The sequence below is a fragment of the Mustelus asterias genome, chromosome 14, assembly GCF_964213995.1.
Source record: "Mustelus asterias chromosome 14, sMusAst1.hap1.1, whole genome shotgun sequence".
NCBI lineage: Eukaryota > Metazoa > Chordata > Chondrichthyes > Carcharhiniformes > Triakidae > Mustelus > Mustelus asterias.
The window spans coordinates 4,494,910-4,510,674 of NC_135814.1; the positions used below are offsets into that span (position 1 = coordinate 4,494,910).

At 51.2% G+C, this 15,765-nt stretch overlaps 1 protein-coding gene across 1 annotated transcript in view; it reads right to left on the reverse strand.

Moving 5' to 3' along the window:
• Positions 1-1,260: 1,260 nt before the first annotated feature.
• spega (striated muscle enriched protein kinase a) overlaps positions 1,261-15,765 on the reverse strand; it is a 129,039-nt gene continuing 114,534 nt past the window's right edge. Inside the window, exons 34-35 of the mRNA XM_078229286.1 lie at positions 12,041-12,190; positions 1,261-4,690 (exon numbers count right to left, since the gene is read on the reverse strand). Of these exons, the coding sequence (XP_078085412.1) occupies positions 4,456-4,690; positions 12,041-12,190 (385 nt within the window). The 3' untranslated portion in view covers positions 1,261-4,455. The remainder of the gene's footprint in view (positions 4,691-12,040; positions 12,191-15,765) is intronic.

Below are 15,765 nucleotides of genomic sequence, written 5' to 3' on the forward strand. Positions count from 1 at the left end.
ATCAGATACCAAAAGAAAGGTTGTCATGAGGTGGAGATGCCGGCGTTGGACTGGGGTAAACACAGTAAGAAGTCTCACAACAGCAGGTTAAAGTCCAACAGGTTTATTTGGTAGCACAAGCTTTCGGAGCGTTGCATGACTCACCTGATGAAGGAGCAGCGCCCCGAAAGCTCGTGCTATCAAATAAGCCTGTTGGACTTTAACCTGGTGTGTGAGACTTCTTAATAAAAGGATGGTTAACATTGTAACCTGGTGTGTGAGACTTCTTAATAAAAGGATGGTTAACATTGAAACTGTTTCCCCAGAGAGGTGGGGGCGGATTGGAAACTTCCAGGTGGATATGACTCACTTCTGCTTTGCAATAACCACTGTATTTCAAAGACATTTCATTGGCTGTTAAGGTGCCTTGGGGTATCCAGTGGTTGCGAACGGTGCTATAGAAATGCAAACATCTCTTTCTCAGCAAGCGGGATTGAGGGATTAGGAATTGGCAGAAAAGGAATATACATTTAAAGCAAGATCGCACACACTGCGAAGCAGAATGAGTTGCCCAGACTCGAGGAGCTGTGATGGTCGGGAGGGAGGGAGGGAGGGAGGGAGGGAGGAAGGAAGGAAGGGAGGGAGTGAGGGAGGAAGGAAGGGAGGGAGAGAGGAAGGAGGGAGGGAGGGAGGGAGGTGGATGGGGGGACAGTGATGAATCAAAGGTAAATGCGCCCAGATTTGTAACAGAGTTACATCCCCTCTCCCAAGCTCACCCCAAGCTCACCCTATCAGTGCGTTCTAAGCCCAGCCCATCACTGCCCCGGGTCAGAAGCTCCTTGGGTGCGAGAATCTGCCCACTGCCCCGGCCACTCACTCTCTCCTGCTGAGGACCCAGGATCAGAATCCAGACCCCCCCCCCCACCACTGAGCTAGACAGGGGGGGGAGGGCAGCCGGAGGGAGGGGGGGTCACGAGGAGGGTGGGGGGGGGGGTCACGGTGAGGATGGGGGGGGGTCACGGTGAGAGTGGGGGGTCACGGTGAGGATGGGGGGGGGGCAGCCAAGGGGGAGGGGGGGTCACGGTGAGGGTGGGGGGGGGGGGCAGCCAAGGTAGAGGGGGGGTCACGGTGAGGGTGGGGGGGGCAGCCGGGGGAAGGGGGGGTTCACGGTGAGGGTGGAGGAGGGGTCATGGTGACGGTGGGGGGGCAGCCAAGGGGGAGCAGGGTGACGGTGAGGGTCACGGTGAGGGTGGGGGCGGTGGGGGCAGCCATGGAGGAGGGGGGATCACAGTGAGAGTGGGGGGGGGGGCAGCTGTGGGGGAGGGGGAGTCACGGTGAAGGTGGGGGGGCCACCAAGGGGGAGGGGGGTCACGGTGAGGGTCACGGTGAGGGTGGGGGGGAGGGGGCAGCCGTGGAGGAGGGGGGGTCACGGTGAGAGTGGAGGAGGGGTCATGGTGAGGGTGAGGGCAGCTGGGGGACGGTGAGGGGGAGCGGGGGGGGGGTCACGGTGAGGGTGGAGGAGGGGTCATGGTGAGGGTGAGGGCAGCTGGGGGACGGTGAGGGGGAGAGGGGGGGTCACTGTGAGGGTGGGGGGGGGGAAGCAGAGGCGGGTGCAGGGTAAATGATGACGATGGTTGCCCTCACGGCAGCACCGGCTGCTCCCAGTCAGCTCCGATACGGAGACAGAGGCTGTGGCTTGGCTGATCCAGGGGGAGGAGGACGGGTTTACACTGGGACAGCTGCAGCTTCTGGGACTGTGTACCCCACAGTGCCTGAATGGAGTAATTTGGAATGGAAGAGTTTAGTAAAGGCCCCGCGCTCTCGCTCCGCCCTTGTCGCTGTAACCTCCTCCAGCCCAATCCCCTCTCAGAGCTCTCTGCACTCCTCCAATTCTGCCTTCCCGCATTCCCCCCACATCCACCGCTCCACCAATGGCCCCAAGCTCTGAAATTCCTCCCTAAACCTTTCCATCTCTCGCTTCATTTTAATTTCCTCCTCAGGTTCTCCCTCCCCAACAAAGCTTTCGGTGATTGGAGGGAAATGGGCCAAGTGCAGGCAAAGGGGGTTTGCTTCGATGGACATTTTGGGCTGGCATGGACCAGTTTGGGCCGAAGGGCCTGTCTTTGTGCCGCAGACTCTATGATCCGCTCCAACATTCCCAGGCCGGCAACGCAGAGTTTCCTCCGATGTTTAATATTCCTGTGAAACACACGGAGGCGTTTCTATCGAGATTGGAACTCTTGTTGTCTGGTCTTGGTTTGAGCTGTGCCAGCCAGAGGGAGCAGGTACCAGCGTGTAGCTGGGTATGAGTGGGTGATGTGACCGGTGGCACGCCCGCCCTGGCATGTACCGCCGCTCGATCACTTTGCTGAATAAGGCAGCAAAGCCATTCATTGGCTGGGAAGTTTCCAATGTGGAGTTTAACGCAATCCCTCCAGCGCCACCCCAAACACTCGGCTCGCTACAGACTGAACTCCATTAACAGCAAAGCTCAAACTATTCCGAAATACACTGATCAGAGAGAGAGAGAAGATTCTCTTTCTGTTTTTTGTTGTGCTGTGCACAATTCATTGTATTGTTGAGAGCAGCCCGTGTCACAATCAAACAACGCGCGAGTGTGTGTCGACACACGGATTGTTACACGTGTGTGCGGCTTCTATACATATCAGTGCACTCAAGTGTGTGTCATTGCACACTTACACTTGTATAATAGTATGTGTATGCACGCATGTGTGTGTGCGTGTGCACGTATGTGTATGCGAGTGTGTGCATGAGTGTGTTAGTGTGCTTGTGTGTGCACATGTGTGTGAGTGTGTGTGAATGTAGTGTATATGTGTGAATGTAAGTATATGTGTGTGTGTGTGCATGTGTGTGAATGCACATGTATGAGTATGCATGGGTATGTATATGTGTGAGTGTGCTAGTGTGCACGTGTGTGTGTATATGTGTGTGAGTGTGGGTATGTGTGCGTGTGTGAGTATATGTGTGTGTGTGTGTGTGAGTGAATGTATGTGTGTGCACATGTCTGTGTGTGTATATGTATGTGTGTGTGCATGTATGTGTGTGTGTATGTCTGTGCATGTGTGTGTGTGTATGTCTGTGCATGTGTGTGTGTATGTCTGTGCATGTGTGTGTGTGTGTGTGTGTATGTCTGTGCATGTGTGTGTGTGTATGTCTGTGCGTGTGTGTGTGCAGATGTTTCATCCTGTTTTATATTCACAAGTAGAAAAATAAATCCAGAAATCTTAACGATTCTTTTCCCAACTTTCCGTCAGCGTGTCGAGAAATACACAGCTCAAACACATCGGAATCCCGCCCATTCCCTCAGCTTTTGTCCAATAAGAACACAGGAACCTGGTACCAGAATTCCTGTAACAAAAACTTCCATTTTCTATCCAGCCCGTGACCAATAGAAAGCCTCCAATTAGATAGAGATAAGAGATTGGCTTTGATTGGTTTACTGTGCTTGGAGTGGATCAGAATTCAGGCTGGGATAGATCAGCACTCCCTCCCCGGGAACACGGAGCGGGGCACTTGGCCCAGACAGGACAAGGTTCTTGGATTGTGTGTGAATGCGGGGAGACTCTGGGTGGGAATCTCAGCAAAAAGGGGCATCGGAAGGGGTTTACATGGTTTGAGGAGGAGACAGCACACATACAGACACACAGACACACAGACACAGTCACACACACGCGCTCGCACAGACATGCACACACACACACACAGACACAGTCACACACACGCGCTCGCACAGACATACACACACACAGAGACACAGGCAAACACGGACACACACACTCACTCTAACACACACACATGCACGCACACAGAGACACACGCACACATACAGACACACACACGGACTCTCACACTCACACACATACACAGACACAAACACACACAGTCTCACACATACACAGACACAAACACACACAGTCACACACATACACACACACACAGTCACACACATACACACACACACACAGTCACACACATACACACACATACAGTCACACACACACACAGTCTCACACACACACACAGAGACACAGTCACACACACACACACACACAGTCACACACACACACAGTCTCACACACACACACATACACAGTCACACACACACAGACACACACTCACACATTGTACTCTCTCTCAATATTATGGACAAATCCTGTTGCTAGCAGTCCAGGGGAGGTGTCCTTGCCTCCTCCATGACTGGGTGAAACTGTACAGCCTAACGGCGCAAAATAAATACATTTAAATCAAATCTCTCTCTGCCAGGCTGATTTATGTCATTTTGTTTGTCATTGTTGACATTAGGTTCTGAGCAAAAGGAGCTCTCTCCCTCGGGAGGTCAGTGCCGAGTGTTATTGATGTTGGTGTGACTGGAATGTTCCCCTCAGGTTCCTTGTCTCACCCGCCCCTCCTCGGTGCTGGGCTGGGCTGGGGTGGGGTGGGGGGAAGGAGGGGGGGTCACTGGTTTCCTGAGGTGGTGCTGGGGATACCGGGCTGGGTGGTGGCGACGTTGCTATAGGAACGCAGGAGGACCCGGTGCTTGGTGAGAGACTCGGAGCGCTTCCTCTGGTGATGCACCAAGAACTCCTTCAGCCGGGTGGTGGTGAAGGTCAGCGTCTGCCGTCGAAGCTTCATCAGATAGTTATCCTGCAGCCAGGGGTTGGCATGGCATTCCTTCACAGTCGGCCGTGTCCTGGGGCAGTGCGAGAGAAACAGCGTGAGAACCAGGAGACGGAGGAGACCATTCAGCCCATCGAGCCTCCTCTGCCATCCTATCCCAACATGGCTAATCTTGGGATTCAACTCCCGTTATCCCGTCCACTCCCCACATCCCACGGTTCCACAGGTCAAAAACCTGTCAGTCCCAGTCTTAAATCTATTCACCGATGGAGCGTCCACACCCCCTCTGGGAGGGATTGAGATTCTCAACCCTCAGAGTGAAGGAATTCCTCCACATCCCAGTCCTTAATGATTGGCCCTTTATCCCGATGCTTCCATCATCCCTCAGCTTTGCCCCGGACCAGAGACACAGTGAGGAACGCAGGCGGGGGCAATGGGTGGGGAGGTGGCGACGATGACACAGCAACAGGATGAGTCCATTCAGCCCCTTGAGTTTTTTCTGTTATTCGATGAGATTCCGTCTTAACCCCCACCCTAGCCCCGGGCCCCTTTATATACCCGACCCATCGACTAATCGCAGGCTGGGAATTTTGAACTGCTCCCCCCCAACCCCAGTTTTGCGGGGAGGGACAGAGTTTCAGATTTGTGCAAACTTTCAGCTGAAGACGCACGGTGGCACTGCTGCCTCACAGCGCCAGGGACCCGGGTTCGATTCCCGGCTTGGGTCATTATCTGTGTGGAATTTGCACGTTCTTCCTGTATCTGTGTGGGTTTCCTCCAGTTTCCTCCCACAGTCCGAAAGACTTGCGGATTAGGTGGATTGTCCATGCTAAATTCTCCCTTAGTTCCCGGGAATCCAGGGCGAGAGGGATTAGCAGGGTAAATATGTGGCATGATGGGGATAGGGCCTGTGTGGGATTGTGTGGGGTGCAGACTCGATGGGCCGAATGGCCTCCTTCTGCACTGCAGAGATTCTAAGATTCAAACTGAATGACAGGTGGGATCGATAGTTCACACCTGTCACTAACAGCGGGAGGGAAGGTCATTTCAGGAGGTAGTTAACAGATCTAGGTTTAACAAACGTAATGAACTATGCAATGATAATATGTATCTTCACGGTGGAGGACACAAATAGTTTGCCAAATATTAACGATAGAGGGTTGGCAGCAGGAGAAATACTTAATACAATTAATGTTACCAGAGAGGCAGTGCTGGGTAGACTAATGGGACTGAAGGTGGACAAGTCCCCGGGTCCGGATGGAATGCATCCCAGGGTATTGAAAGAAATGTCAGAGGTAATAGTGGATGCGTTAGTGATTATTTATCAAAACTCGTTGTATTCTGGGGTAGTGCTGGTTGATTGGAAAACGGCTAATGTTACGCCGCTGTTTAAAAAAGGAAGGAGACAAAAGGCGGGTAACTATAGGCCGGTCAGCTTAACGTCTGTAGTAGGGAAAATGCTGGAATCCATTATTATGGAGGAGATAGCAGGGCATCTGGATAGAAATGGTTCGATCAATCAGACGCAGCATGGATTCATGAGGGGAAAGTCGTGCTTGACGAACATGTTGGATTTTTATGAAGATGTGACTAGGGCGGTTGATGGAGGAGAACCGGTGGATGTGGTGTTTTTGGATTTCCAAAAGGCGTTTGATAAGGTGCCCCATAAAAGGCTGCTGAAGAAGATTAGGGCACACGGAGTTGGGGGTAGTGTGTTAAAGTGGATTGGGGACTGGCTATCCGACAGGAAGCAAAGAGTCGGAATAAATGGGTGTTTTTCCGGTTGGAGGAAGGTAACTAGTGGCGTGCCGCAGGGATCGGTACTCGGGCCGCAACTGTTTACCATTTATATAGATGATCTGGAGGAGGGGACGGAGTGTAGGGTAACGAAGTTTGCAGACGACACAAAGATAAGTGGAAAAGTGAATCGTGTGGAGGACGGAGAAGATCTGCAGAGAGATTTGGACAGGCTGAGTGAGTGGGCGAGGATATGGCAAATGGAGTATAACGTTGATAAATGCGAGGTTATACACTTTGGAGGAAATAATAACAAATGGGATTACTATCTCAATGGAAACAAATTAAAACATGCTACCGTGCAAAGGGACCTGGGGGTCCTTGTGCATGAGACGCAAAAGCCCAGTCTGCAGGAACAACAGGTGATCAAGAAGGCAAATGGGATGTTGGCCTATATTGCGAGGGGGATAGAATATAAAAGCAGGGATGTCTTGATGCACCTGTACAGGGCATTGGTGAGGCCGCAGCTGGAATACTGTGTGCAGTATTGGTCCCCTTATATGAGGAAGGATATATTGGCATTGGAGGGAGTGCAGAGAAGGTTCACCAGGTTGATACCGGAGATGAGGGGTTTGGATTATGAGGAGAGGCTGAGGAGATTGGGTTTGTACTCGTTGGAGTTTAGAAGGATGAGGGGGGATCTTATGGAGACTTATAAGATAATGCGGGGGCTGGATAGGGTGGAGGCGGAGAGATTCTTTCCACTTAGTAAGGAAGTTAAAACTAGAGGACACAGCCTCAAAATAAAGGGGGGTCGGTTTAAGACAGAGTTGAGGAGGAACTTCTTCTCCCAGAGGGTGGTGAATCTCTGGAATTCTCTGCCCACTGAGGTGGTGGAGGCTACCTCGCTGAATATGTTTAAAGCGCGGATGGATGGATTCCTGAGCGGTACGGGAATTAAGGGTTATGGGGATCAGGCGGGTAAGTGGTACTGATCCACGTCAGATCAGCCATGATCTTATTGAATGGCGGGGCAGGCTCGAGGGGCTAGATGGCCTACTCCTGCTCCTATTTCTTATGTTCTTATGTTCTTATGTATCTAACCCCGTGCTGTACCTGTCCTGGGAGTGTTTGATGGGGGACAGTGTAGAGGGAGCTTTACTCTGTATCTAACCCCGTGCTGTACCAGTCCTGGGAGTGTTTGATGGGGGACAGTGTAGAGGGAGCTTTACTCTGTATCTAACCCCGTGCTGTATCCCATTGTTTAAGAAGGGGAACAGAGACTTCCCCGGGAATTATAGACCGGTGAGTCTCACTTCTGTTGTCGGCAAGATGTTGGAAAAAATTATAAGGGATAGGATTTATAGTTATTTGGAGAGTAATGAATTGATAGGTGATAGTCAGCATGGTTTTGTGGCAGGTAGGTCGTGCCTTACTAACCTTATTGAGTTTTTTGAGAAAGTGACCAAGGAGGTGGATGGGGGCAAGGCAGTGGACGTGGTATATATGGATTTTAGTAAGGCGTTTGATAAGGTTCACCATGGTAGGCTTCTGCAGAAAATGCAGATGTATGGGATTGGGGGTGATCTAGGAAATTGGATCAGGAATTGGCTAGCGGATAGGAAACAGAGGGTGGTGGTTGATAGTAAATATTCATCATGGAGTGCGGTTACAAGTGGTGTACCTCAAGGATCTGTTTTGGGGCCACTGCTGTTTGTAATATTTATTAATGATCTGGATGAGGGTATAGTTGGGTGGATTAGCAAATTTGCTGATGACACCAAAGTCGGTGGTGTGGTAGACAGTGAGGAAGGGTGTCGTAGTTTGCAGGAAGACTTAGACAGGTTGCAAAGTTGGGCCGAGAGGTGGCGGATGGAGTTTAATGCGGAGAAGTGTGAGGTAATTCACTTTGGTAGGAATAACAGATGTGTTGAGTATAGGGCTAACGGGAGGACTTTGAATAGTGTGGAGGAGCAGAGGGATCTAGGTGTATGTGTGCATAGATCCCTGAAAGTTGGGAATCAAGTAGATAAGGTTGTTAAGAAGGCATATGGTGTCTTGGCGTTTATTGGTAGGGGGATTGAATTTAGGAGTCGTAGCGTTATGTTGCAACTGTACACAACTCTGGTGCGGCCGCATTTGGAGTACTGTGTGCAGTTCTGGTCCCCACATTACAGGAAGGATGTGGAGGCTTTGGAGAGGGTGCAGAGGAGGTTTACCAGGATGTTGCCTGGTATGGAGGGGAGATCCTATGAGGAGAGGCTGAGGGATTTGGGATTGTTTTCGCTGGAAAGGCGGCGGCTAAGAGGGGATCTTATTGAAACATATAAGATGATTAGAGGTTTAGATAGGGTGGATAGTGATAGCCTTTTTCCTCTGATGGAGAAATCCAGCACGAGGGGGCATGGCTTTAAATTGAGGGGGGGTAGTTATAGAACCGATGTCAGGGGTAGGTTCTTTACTCAGAGGGTGGTGAGGGATTGGAATGCCCTGCCAGCATCAGTAGTAAATGCGCCTAGTTTGGGGGCGTTTAAGAGATCCGTAGATAGGTTCATGGACGAAAAGAAATTGGTTTAGGTTGGAGGGTCACAGTTTTTTTTAACTGGTCGGTGCAACATCGTGGGCCGAAGGGCCTGTTCTGCGCTGTAATGTTCTATGTTCTATGTATCTGTCCTGGGAGTGTTTGATGGGGACAGTGTAGAGGGAGCTTTACTCTGTATCTAACCCCGTGCTGTACCTGTCCTGGGAGTGTTTGATGGAGACAGTGTAGCGGGAGCTTTACTCTGTATCTAACGCCGTGCTGTACGTGTCCTGGGAGTGTTTGATGGGGACAGTGTAGAGGGAGCTTTACTCTGTATCTAACCCCGTGCTGTACCAGTCCTGGGAGTGTTTGATGGGGACAGTATAGAGGGAGCTTTACTCTGTATCTAACCCCGTGCTGTACCTGTCCTGGGAGTGTTTGATGGGGGCAGTGTAGAGGGAGCTTTACTCTGTATCTAACCCCGTGCTGTACCTGTCCTGGGGGTGTTTGATGGGGACAGTGTAGAGGGAGCTTTACTCTGTATCTAACCCCATGCTGTACCTGTCCTGGGAGTGTTTGATGGGGACAGTGTAGAGGGAGCTTTACTCTGTATCTAACCCCGTGCTGTACCTGTCCTGGGAGTGTTTGATGGGGACAGTGTAGAGGGAGCTTTACTCTGTATCTAACCCCGTGCTGTACCTGTCCTGGGAGTGTTTGATGGGGGACAGTGTAGAGGGAGCTTTACTCTGTATCTAACCCCGTGCTGTACCTATCTTGGGAGTGTTTGATGGGGGCAGTGTAGAGGGAGCTTTACTCTGTATCTAACCCCGTGCTGTACCTGTCCTGGGAGTGTTTGATGGGGACAGTGTAGAGGGAGCTTTACTCTGTATCTAACCCCATGCTGTACCTGTCCTGGGAGTGTTTGATGGGGGACAGTGTAGAGGGAGCTTTACTCTGTATCTAACCCCGTGCTGTACCTGTCCTGGGAGTGTTTGATGGGGGACAGTGTAGAGGGAGCTTTACTCTGTATCTAACCCCGTGCTGTACCTGTCCTGGGAGTGTTTGATGGGGACAGTGTAGAGGGAGCTTTACTCTGTATCTAACCCCGTGCTGTACCTGTCCTGGGAGTGTTTGATGGGGACAGTGTAGAGGGAGCTTTACTCTGTATCTAACCCCGTGCTGTACCTGTCCTGGGAGTGTTTGAGGGGGACAGTGTAGAGGGAGCTTTACTCTGTATCGAACCCCATGCTGTACCTGTCCTGGGAGTGTTTGATGGGGACAGTGTAGAGGGAGCTTTACTCTGTATCTAACCCCGTGCTGTACCAGTCCTGGGAGTGTTTGATGGGGACAGTGTAGAGGGAGCTTTACTCTGTATCTCACCCCGTGCTGTACCTGTCCTGGGAGTGTTTGAGGGGGACAGTGTAGAGGGAGCTTTACTCTGTATCTCACCCCGTGCTGTACCTGTCCTGGGAGTGTTTGAGGGGGACAGTGTAGAGGGAGCTTTACTCTGTATCTAACACCGTGCTGTACCTGTCCTGGGAGTGTTTGATGGGGGACAGTGTAGAGGGAGCTTTACTCTGTATCTAACCCCGTGCTGTACCAGTCCTGGGAGTGTTTGATGGGGACAGTGTAGAGGGAGCTTTACTCTGTATCTAACCCCGTGCTGTACCTGTCCTGGGAGTGTTTGATGGGGGACAGTGTAGAGGGAGCTTTACTCTGTATCTAACCCCGTGCTGTACCAGTCCTGGGAGTGTTTGATGGGGACAGTGTAGAGGGAGCTTTACTCTGTATCTAACCCCGTGCTGTACCAGTCCTGGGAGTGTTTGATGGGGGATAGTGTAGAGGGAGCTTTACTCTGTATCTAACCCCGTGCTGTACCTGTCCTGGGAGTGTTTGATGGGGACAGTGTAGAGGGAGCTTTACTCTGTATCTCACCCCGTGCTGTACCTGTCCTGGGAGTGTTTGAGGGGGACAGTGTAGAGGGAGCTTTACTCTGTATCTCACCCCGTGCTGTACCTGTCCTGGGAGTGTTTGAGGGGGACAGTGTAGAGGGAGCTTTACTCTGTATCTAACACCGTGCTGTACCTGTCCTGGGAGTGTTTGATGGGGACAGTGTAGAGGGAGCTTTACTCTGTATCTAACCCCGTGCTGTACCAGTCCTGGGAGTGTTTGATGGGGGACAGTGTAGAGGGAGCTTTACTCTGTATCTAACCCCGTGCTGTACCTGTCCTGGGAGTGTTTGATGGGGACAGTGTAGAGGGAGCTTTACTCTGTATCTAACCCCGTGCTGTACCAGTCCTGGGAGTGTTTGATGGGGGACAGTGTAGAGGGAGCTTTACTCTGTATCTAACCCCGTGCTGTACCAGTCCTGGGAGTGTTTGATGGGGGACAGTGTAGAGGGAACTTTACTCTGTATCTAACCCCGTGCTGTACCAGTCCTGGGAGTGTTTGATGGGGGACAGTGTAGAGGGAACTTTACTCTGTATCTAACCCCGTGCTGTACCAGTCCTGGGAGTGTTTGATGGGGACAGTGTAGAGGGAGCTTTACTCTGTATCTAACCCCGTGCTGTACCAGTCCTGGGAGTGTTTGATGGGGGACAGTGTAGAGGGAGCTTTACTCTGTATCTAACCCCGTGCTGTACCTGTCCTGGGAGTGTTTGATGGGGACAGTGTAGAGGAAGCTTTACTCTGTATCTAACCCCGTGCTGTACCTGTCCTGGGAGTGTTTGATGGGGACAGTGTAGAGGAAGCTTTACTCTGTATCTAACCCCGTGCTGTACCTGTCCTGGGAGTGTTTGATGCGGACAGTGTAGATGGAGCTTTACTCTGTATCTAACCCCGTGCTGTACCTGTCCTGGGAGTGTTTGATGGGGGACAGTGTAGAGGGAGCTTTACTCTGTATCTAACCCCGTGCTGTACCTGTCCTGGGAGTGTTTGATGGAGACAGTGTAGAGGGAACTTTACTCTGTATCTAACCCCGTGCTGTACCTGTCCTGGGAGTGTTTGATGGGGACAGTGTAGAGGGAACTTTACTCTGTATCTAACCCCGTGCTGTACCTGTCCTGGGAGTGTTTGATGGGGGACAGTGTAGAGGGAACTTTACTCTGTATCTAACCCCGTGCTGTACCTGTTCCCTGGCTGGACACCCCCACAGACGATACTTACGCTGGGAACATGCAGAGGACTCGCTTGAGGAAGAGTGCAGCATTCTGCGATGCGTTGGGGTAGCACTTGGTGAGGTCGAATTGTGCTGATTTAATCTTGTTCTCCATCTCCGCCGTGTCTGGTGAGGCAAACGGTGATCGTCCACTCAGCCTGGAAGAAGGTGACAGGAAGATGACTAAACTCCAGACCATCTCAGCACTGCTCTGAGTCGGTACCAAAGCTCCAGCGACTGCGGTTAAATATTACACTCAATTCACTCTTACCCCGAGCCTGTCTCCCCCCGGAAGGTGCTGCCTCACACTGGGTACCTTTCCACTGGCACTTGTCTGAAATCCTCCCCATTGCAGGAAAACACACCCTGGCCCTTACCCCTTTCTTGCCCCTCTGCTCCCTCACTTTGATTTGATTTATTGTTGTCACATGTATTAAGGTACAGTGAAAAGTATTGTTTCTTGCGCGCAATACAAAGCATACCGTTCATAGAGAAGGAAAGGAGAGAGTGCAGAATGTAGTGTTACAGTCATAGCTAGGGTGTAGAGAAAGATCAACTTAATGCAAGGTAGGTCCATTCAAAAGTCTGACAGCAGCAGGGAAGAAGCTGTTCTTGAGTCGGTTGGTACGTGACCCTCAGACTTTTGACTCTTTTTCCCGAAGGAAGAAGGTGGAAGAGAGAATGTCCGGGGTGCATGGGGTCACTAATTATGCTGGCTGCTTTGCCGAGGCAGCGGGAAGTGTAGACAGAGTCAATGGATGGGAGGCTGGTTTGCGTGATGGACTGGGCTTCATTCATGACCTTTTGTAGTTCCTTGTAGTCTTGGTCAGAGCAGGAGCCATACCAAGCTGTGATACAACCAGAAAGAATGCTTTCTATGGTGCATCTGTAAAGGTTGGTGAGAGTCGTAGCTGACATGCCCAATGACATCCCCCCACCAAATCTCAGATGTCTACAAGACAGAGAGGGGTTGTCCGAATGTGGAGAGGAATGTGCGCGTGTTGACGGCTGTCCTATATTTCACCTGTTCCATCTGTCAGCGTCTGGCCTCATTCACTCCATCGACACCAGACTCGAGGCCTCCCTCTGGGAGCTCCCATTCGGGGCAGCTTGTGAGGCAATCTGAAATATGACTCTCTCCTTAACCCTGCTCCTTCCAAGATGCTCTGCTCCCTGCAATTCCTATTTTCCAAATGGCGGGAAGCCAGGAGCTGGAGGAGGAGCTCTGAGATCCAGGGCTCCGGGTACTGAAACTCACCAAGGTTCCTTCGACAGCACCTTCCAAACCTGGAACCTCTACTGTCTAGAAGGACAAGAGCAGCAGATACCTGGGAACACCACCACCTGGAGGTTCCCCTCCAAGTCACTCACCATCCTGACCTGGAAATATATCGGCCCTTCCTTCACAGACACTGGGTGAAGATCCTGGAACTCCCTCCGTCCATTCAGCCCCTTGATTCTGCTCCGCTATTCAATACTATCCTATCTGACCTTCTGCCTCTACATCACATTCCGGCCCAGTCCCCAAATCCTGTGAGTCACGAGGAACTGGAAATCTATTTACCCCAGCTCAAAATATTCCCAGCAAAGGGGGAATCCCCACCTGTCCGGGTCAGGGATCCCAAAGATTCACAAGAATCTGAATGAAGAGATTTCCCCTCCTCTCAGCACAACGGTATTGATCCCTTTTCCTGAGACTGTGTCCCCGTGTCGACATTCCTCAACCAGGGGAACCAATCTCTCAGTTTCCAGCACAGAGGCATGGACTCAATGGGCCGAATGGCCTCCTCCCCTGCCCCAATGCCTCTAACAAGGGTGAGGCACTGGAGGATTCTCAATCTGCCAGGGTACAGCATGCCTTCATGCCCCAACGGCTGTAACCAGCAGAGTGATGTGATGTGTCTTTCAGGGATCTGTGTTCCTTCGCTGTCGCCGAGTCAAAATCCTGGAACTCCCTCCCTATCAGCACTGTGGGTGTACCTACCCCACATAGACTGCAGTGAGTTTACGAAGGCCGCTCACCGCCACCTTCTCAAGGGACAATGAGGAATGAGCAATAAATGCTGGACTAGCCAGTGACGCCCACATCTTGTAAATGAATTTAGACAATGAGTTTATACAATCCTGTATGAGCGAATGGTGACTCAGGAAATTCGGCATGTCAGCCACGACTCTCATCAACTTTTACAGGTGCACCATAGAAAGCATTCTTTCTGGTTGTATCACAGCTTGGTGTGGCTTCTGCTCTGCCCAAGACCGCAAGAAACTACAAAAGGTCATGAATGTAGCCCAATCCATCACGCAAACCAGCCTCCCATCCATTGACTCTGTCTACACTTCCCGCTGCCTCGGGAAAAGCAGCCAGCATAATTAAGGACCGCACGCACCCCGGACATTCTCTCTTCCACCTTCTTCCATCAAGAAAAAGATACAAAAGTCTGAGATCACGAACCAACCGACTCAAGAACAGCTTCTTCCCTGCTGCCGTCAGACTTTTGAATGGACTTACCTTGTATTCAGTTGATCTTTCTCTACACCCGAGCTATGACTGTAACACTACATTCTGCACTCTCTCATTTCCTTCTCTATGAACAGTATGCTTTGTCTGTATAGCGCGCAAGAAACAATACTTTTCACTGTATGTTAATACATGTGACAATAATAAATCAAAATCAAATCAGAAACACCGTGATGTGTTCAGCGATGGTGAGACAGTTGGCAGTAAGATTCAGTCCAGGTACGATCTGGTGAACAGTCTCTGATCGCGATGCGTGGCCTGAGGAGGTTCTCAATGTTCGGGAGGGACAACGACGGACCCGCAGCGTCGGAGAGAGTCTGAATCACAGTGCGGTGACTGACCGGAAAAGCTCTGAAGGCACAATGTGGAGCCGGAGCTGAAATAAAGCACTGGTGAAGCACCGGGATTGTCTGTTCTGGGAGTGAGACAGCACATCGCGAGGATCAGACTGGGGTTCACTCAGTCGGAAAAGGCCAGTGGCCAGGGGGTGGGCCAGACTGATAGCGAGAGAGAGAGAATCAAACAAAATAAAATGCTAAAACTGGGTCAGGGGAGGTTAGTGTTCCATCACCAACAGAGCCGAGAATTGTCAGACCAGTGTGTACCAATTACCCACCCTTTCTAACCTCAGAAACTAGGGAACAACCTGTTAACCACAAGAGAAGGTGACCAACAAAAAGAGAGAGAATGCTGGAAATTCTCAGCAGGTCTGGCAACATCCGTGGAGAGAAAACAGCCAACATTTCGAGTCTGGATGACCCTTTGTCAAAGACGAAGAAGACCAACGTGCAAGATAGAAAAACTGTCAAGTTTAGAGTTGGGGCAAGTTCACATCCAGGATCCCGGGTACACGGCAGCCAGCTGAGGCAGCAAGGATGTGCTCGGAACCCCAGCGCTGCCAAGGTATTTCATACAGACACACTGTGGTCAGGTGTATCCGAGGACAAATCAGATCCATTCGATATCCTCAACCACCGAGCAATCCTGTCGCATCGAGCACGAGATCCCGAATGAAACCAGGGACAACATCCAAGAGTGACCATCCCACAGGTCACTAAGAAATTAAAGAAACCTCCAGATAAGGTCACCATTAAAGATCTCGGCGTTCCAGACCCTGTAATGGTGACAGACCCCTCACTGAGCGCAGACCCCTCACTGAGCGCAGACCCCTCACTGAGCGCAGACCCCTCACTGAGCGCAGACCCCTCACTGAGC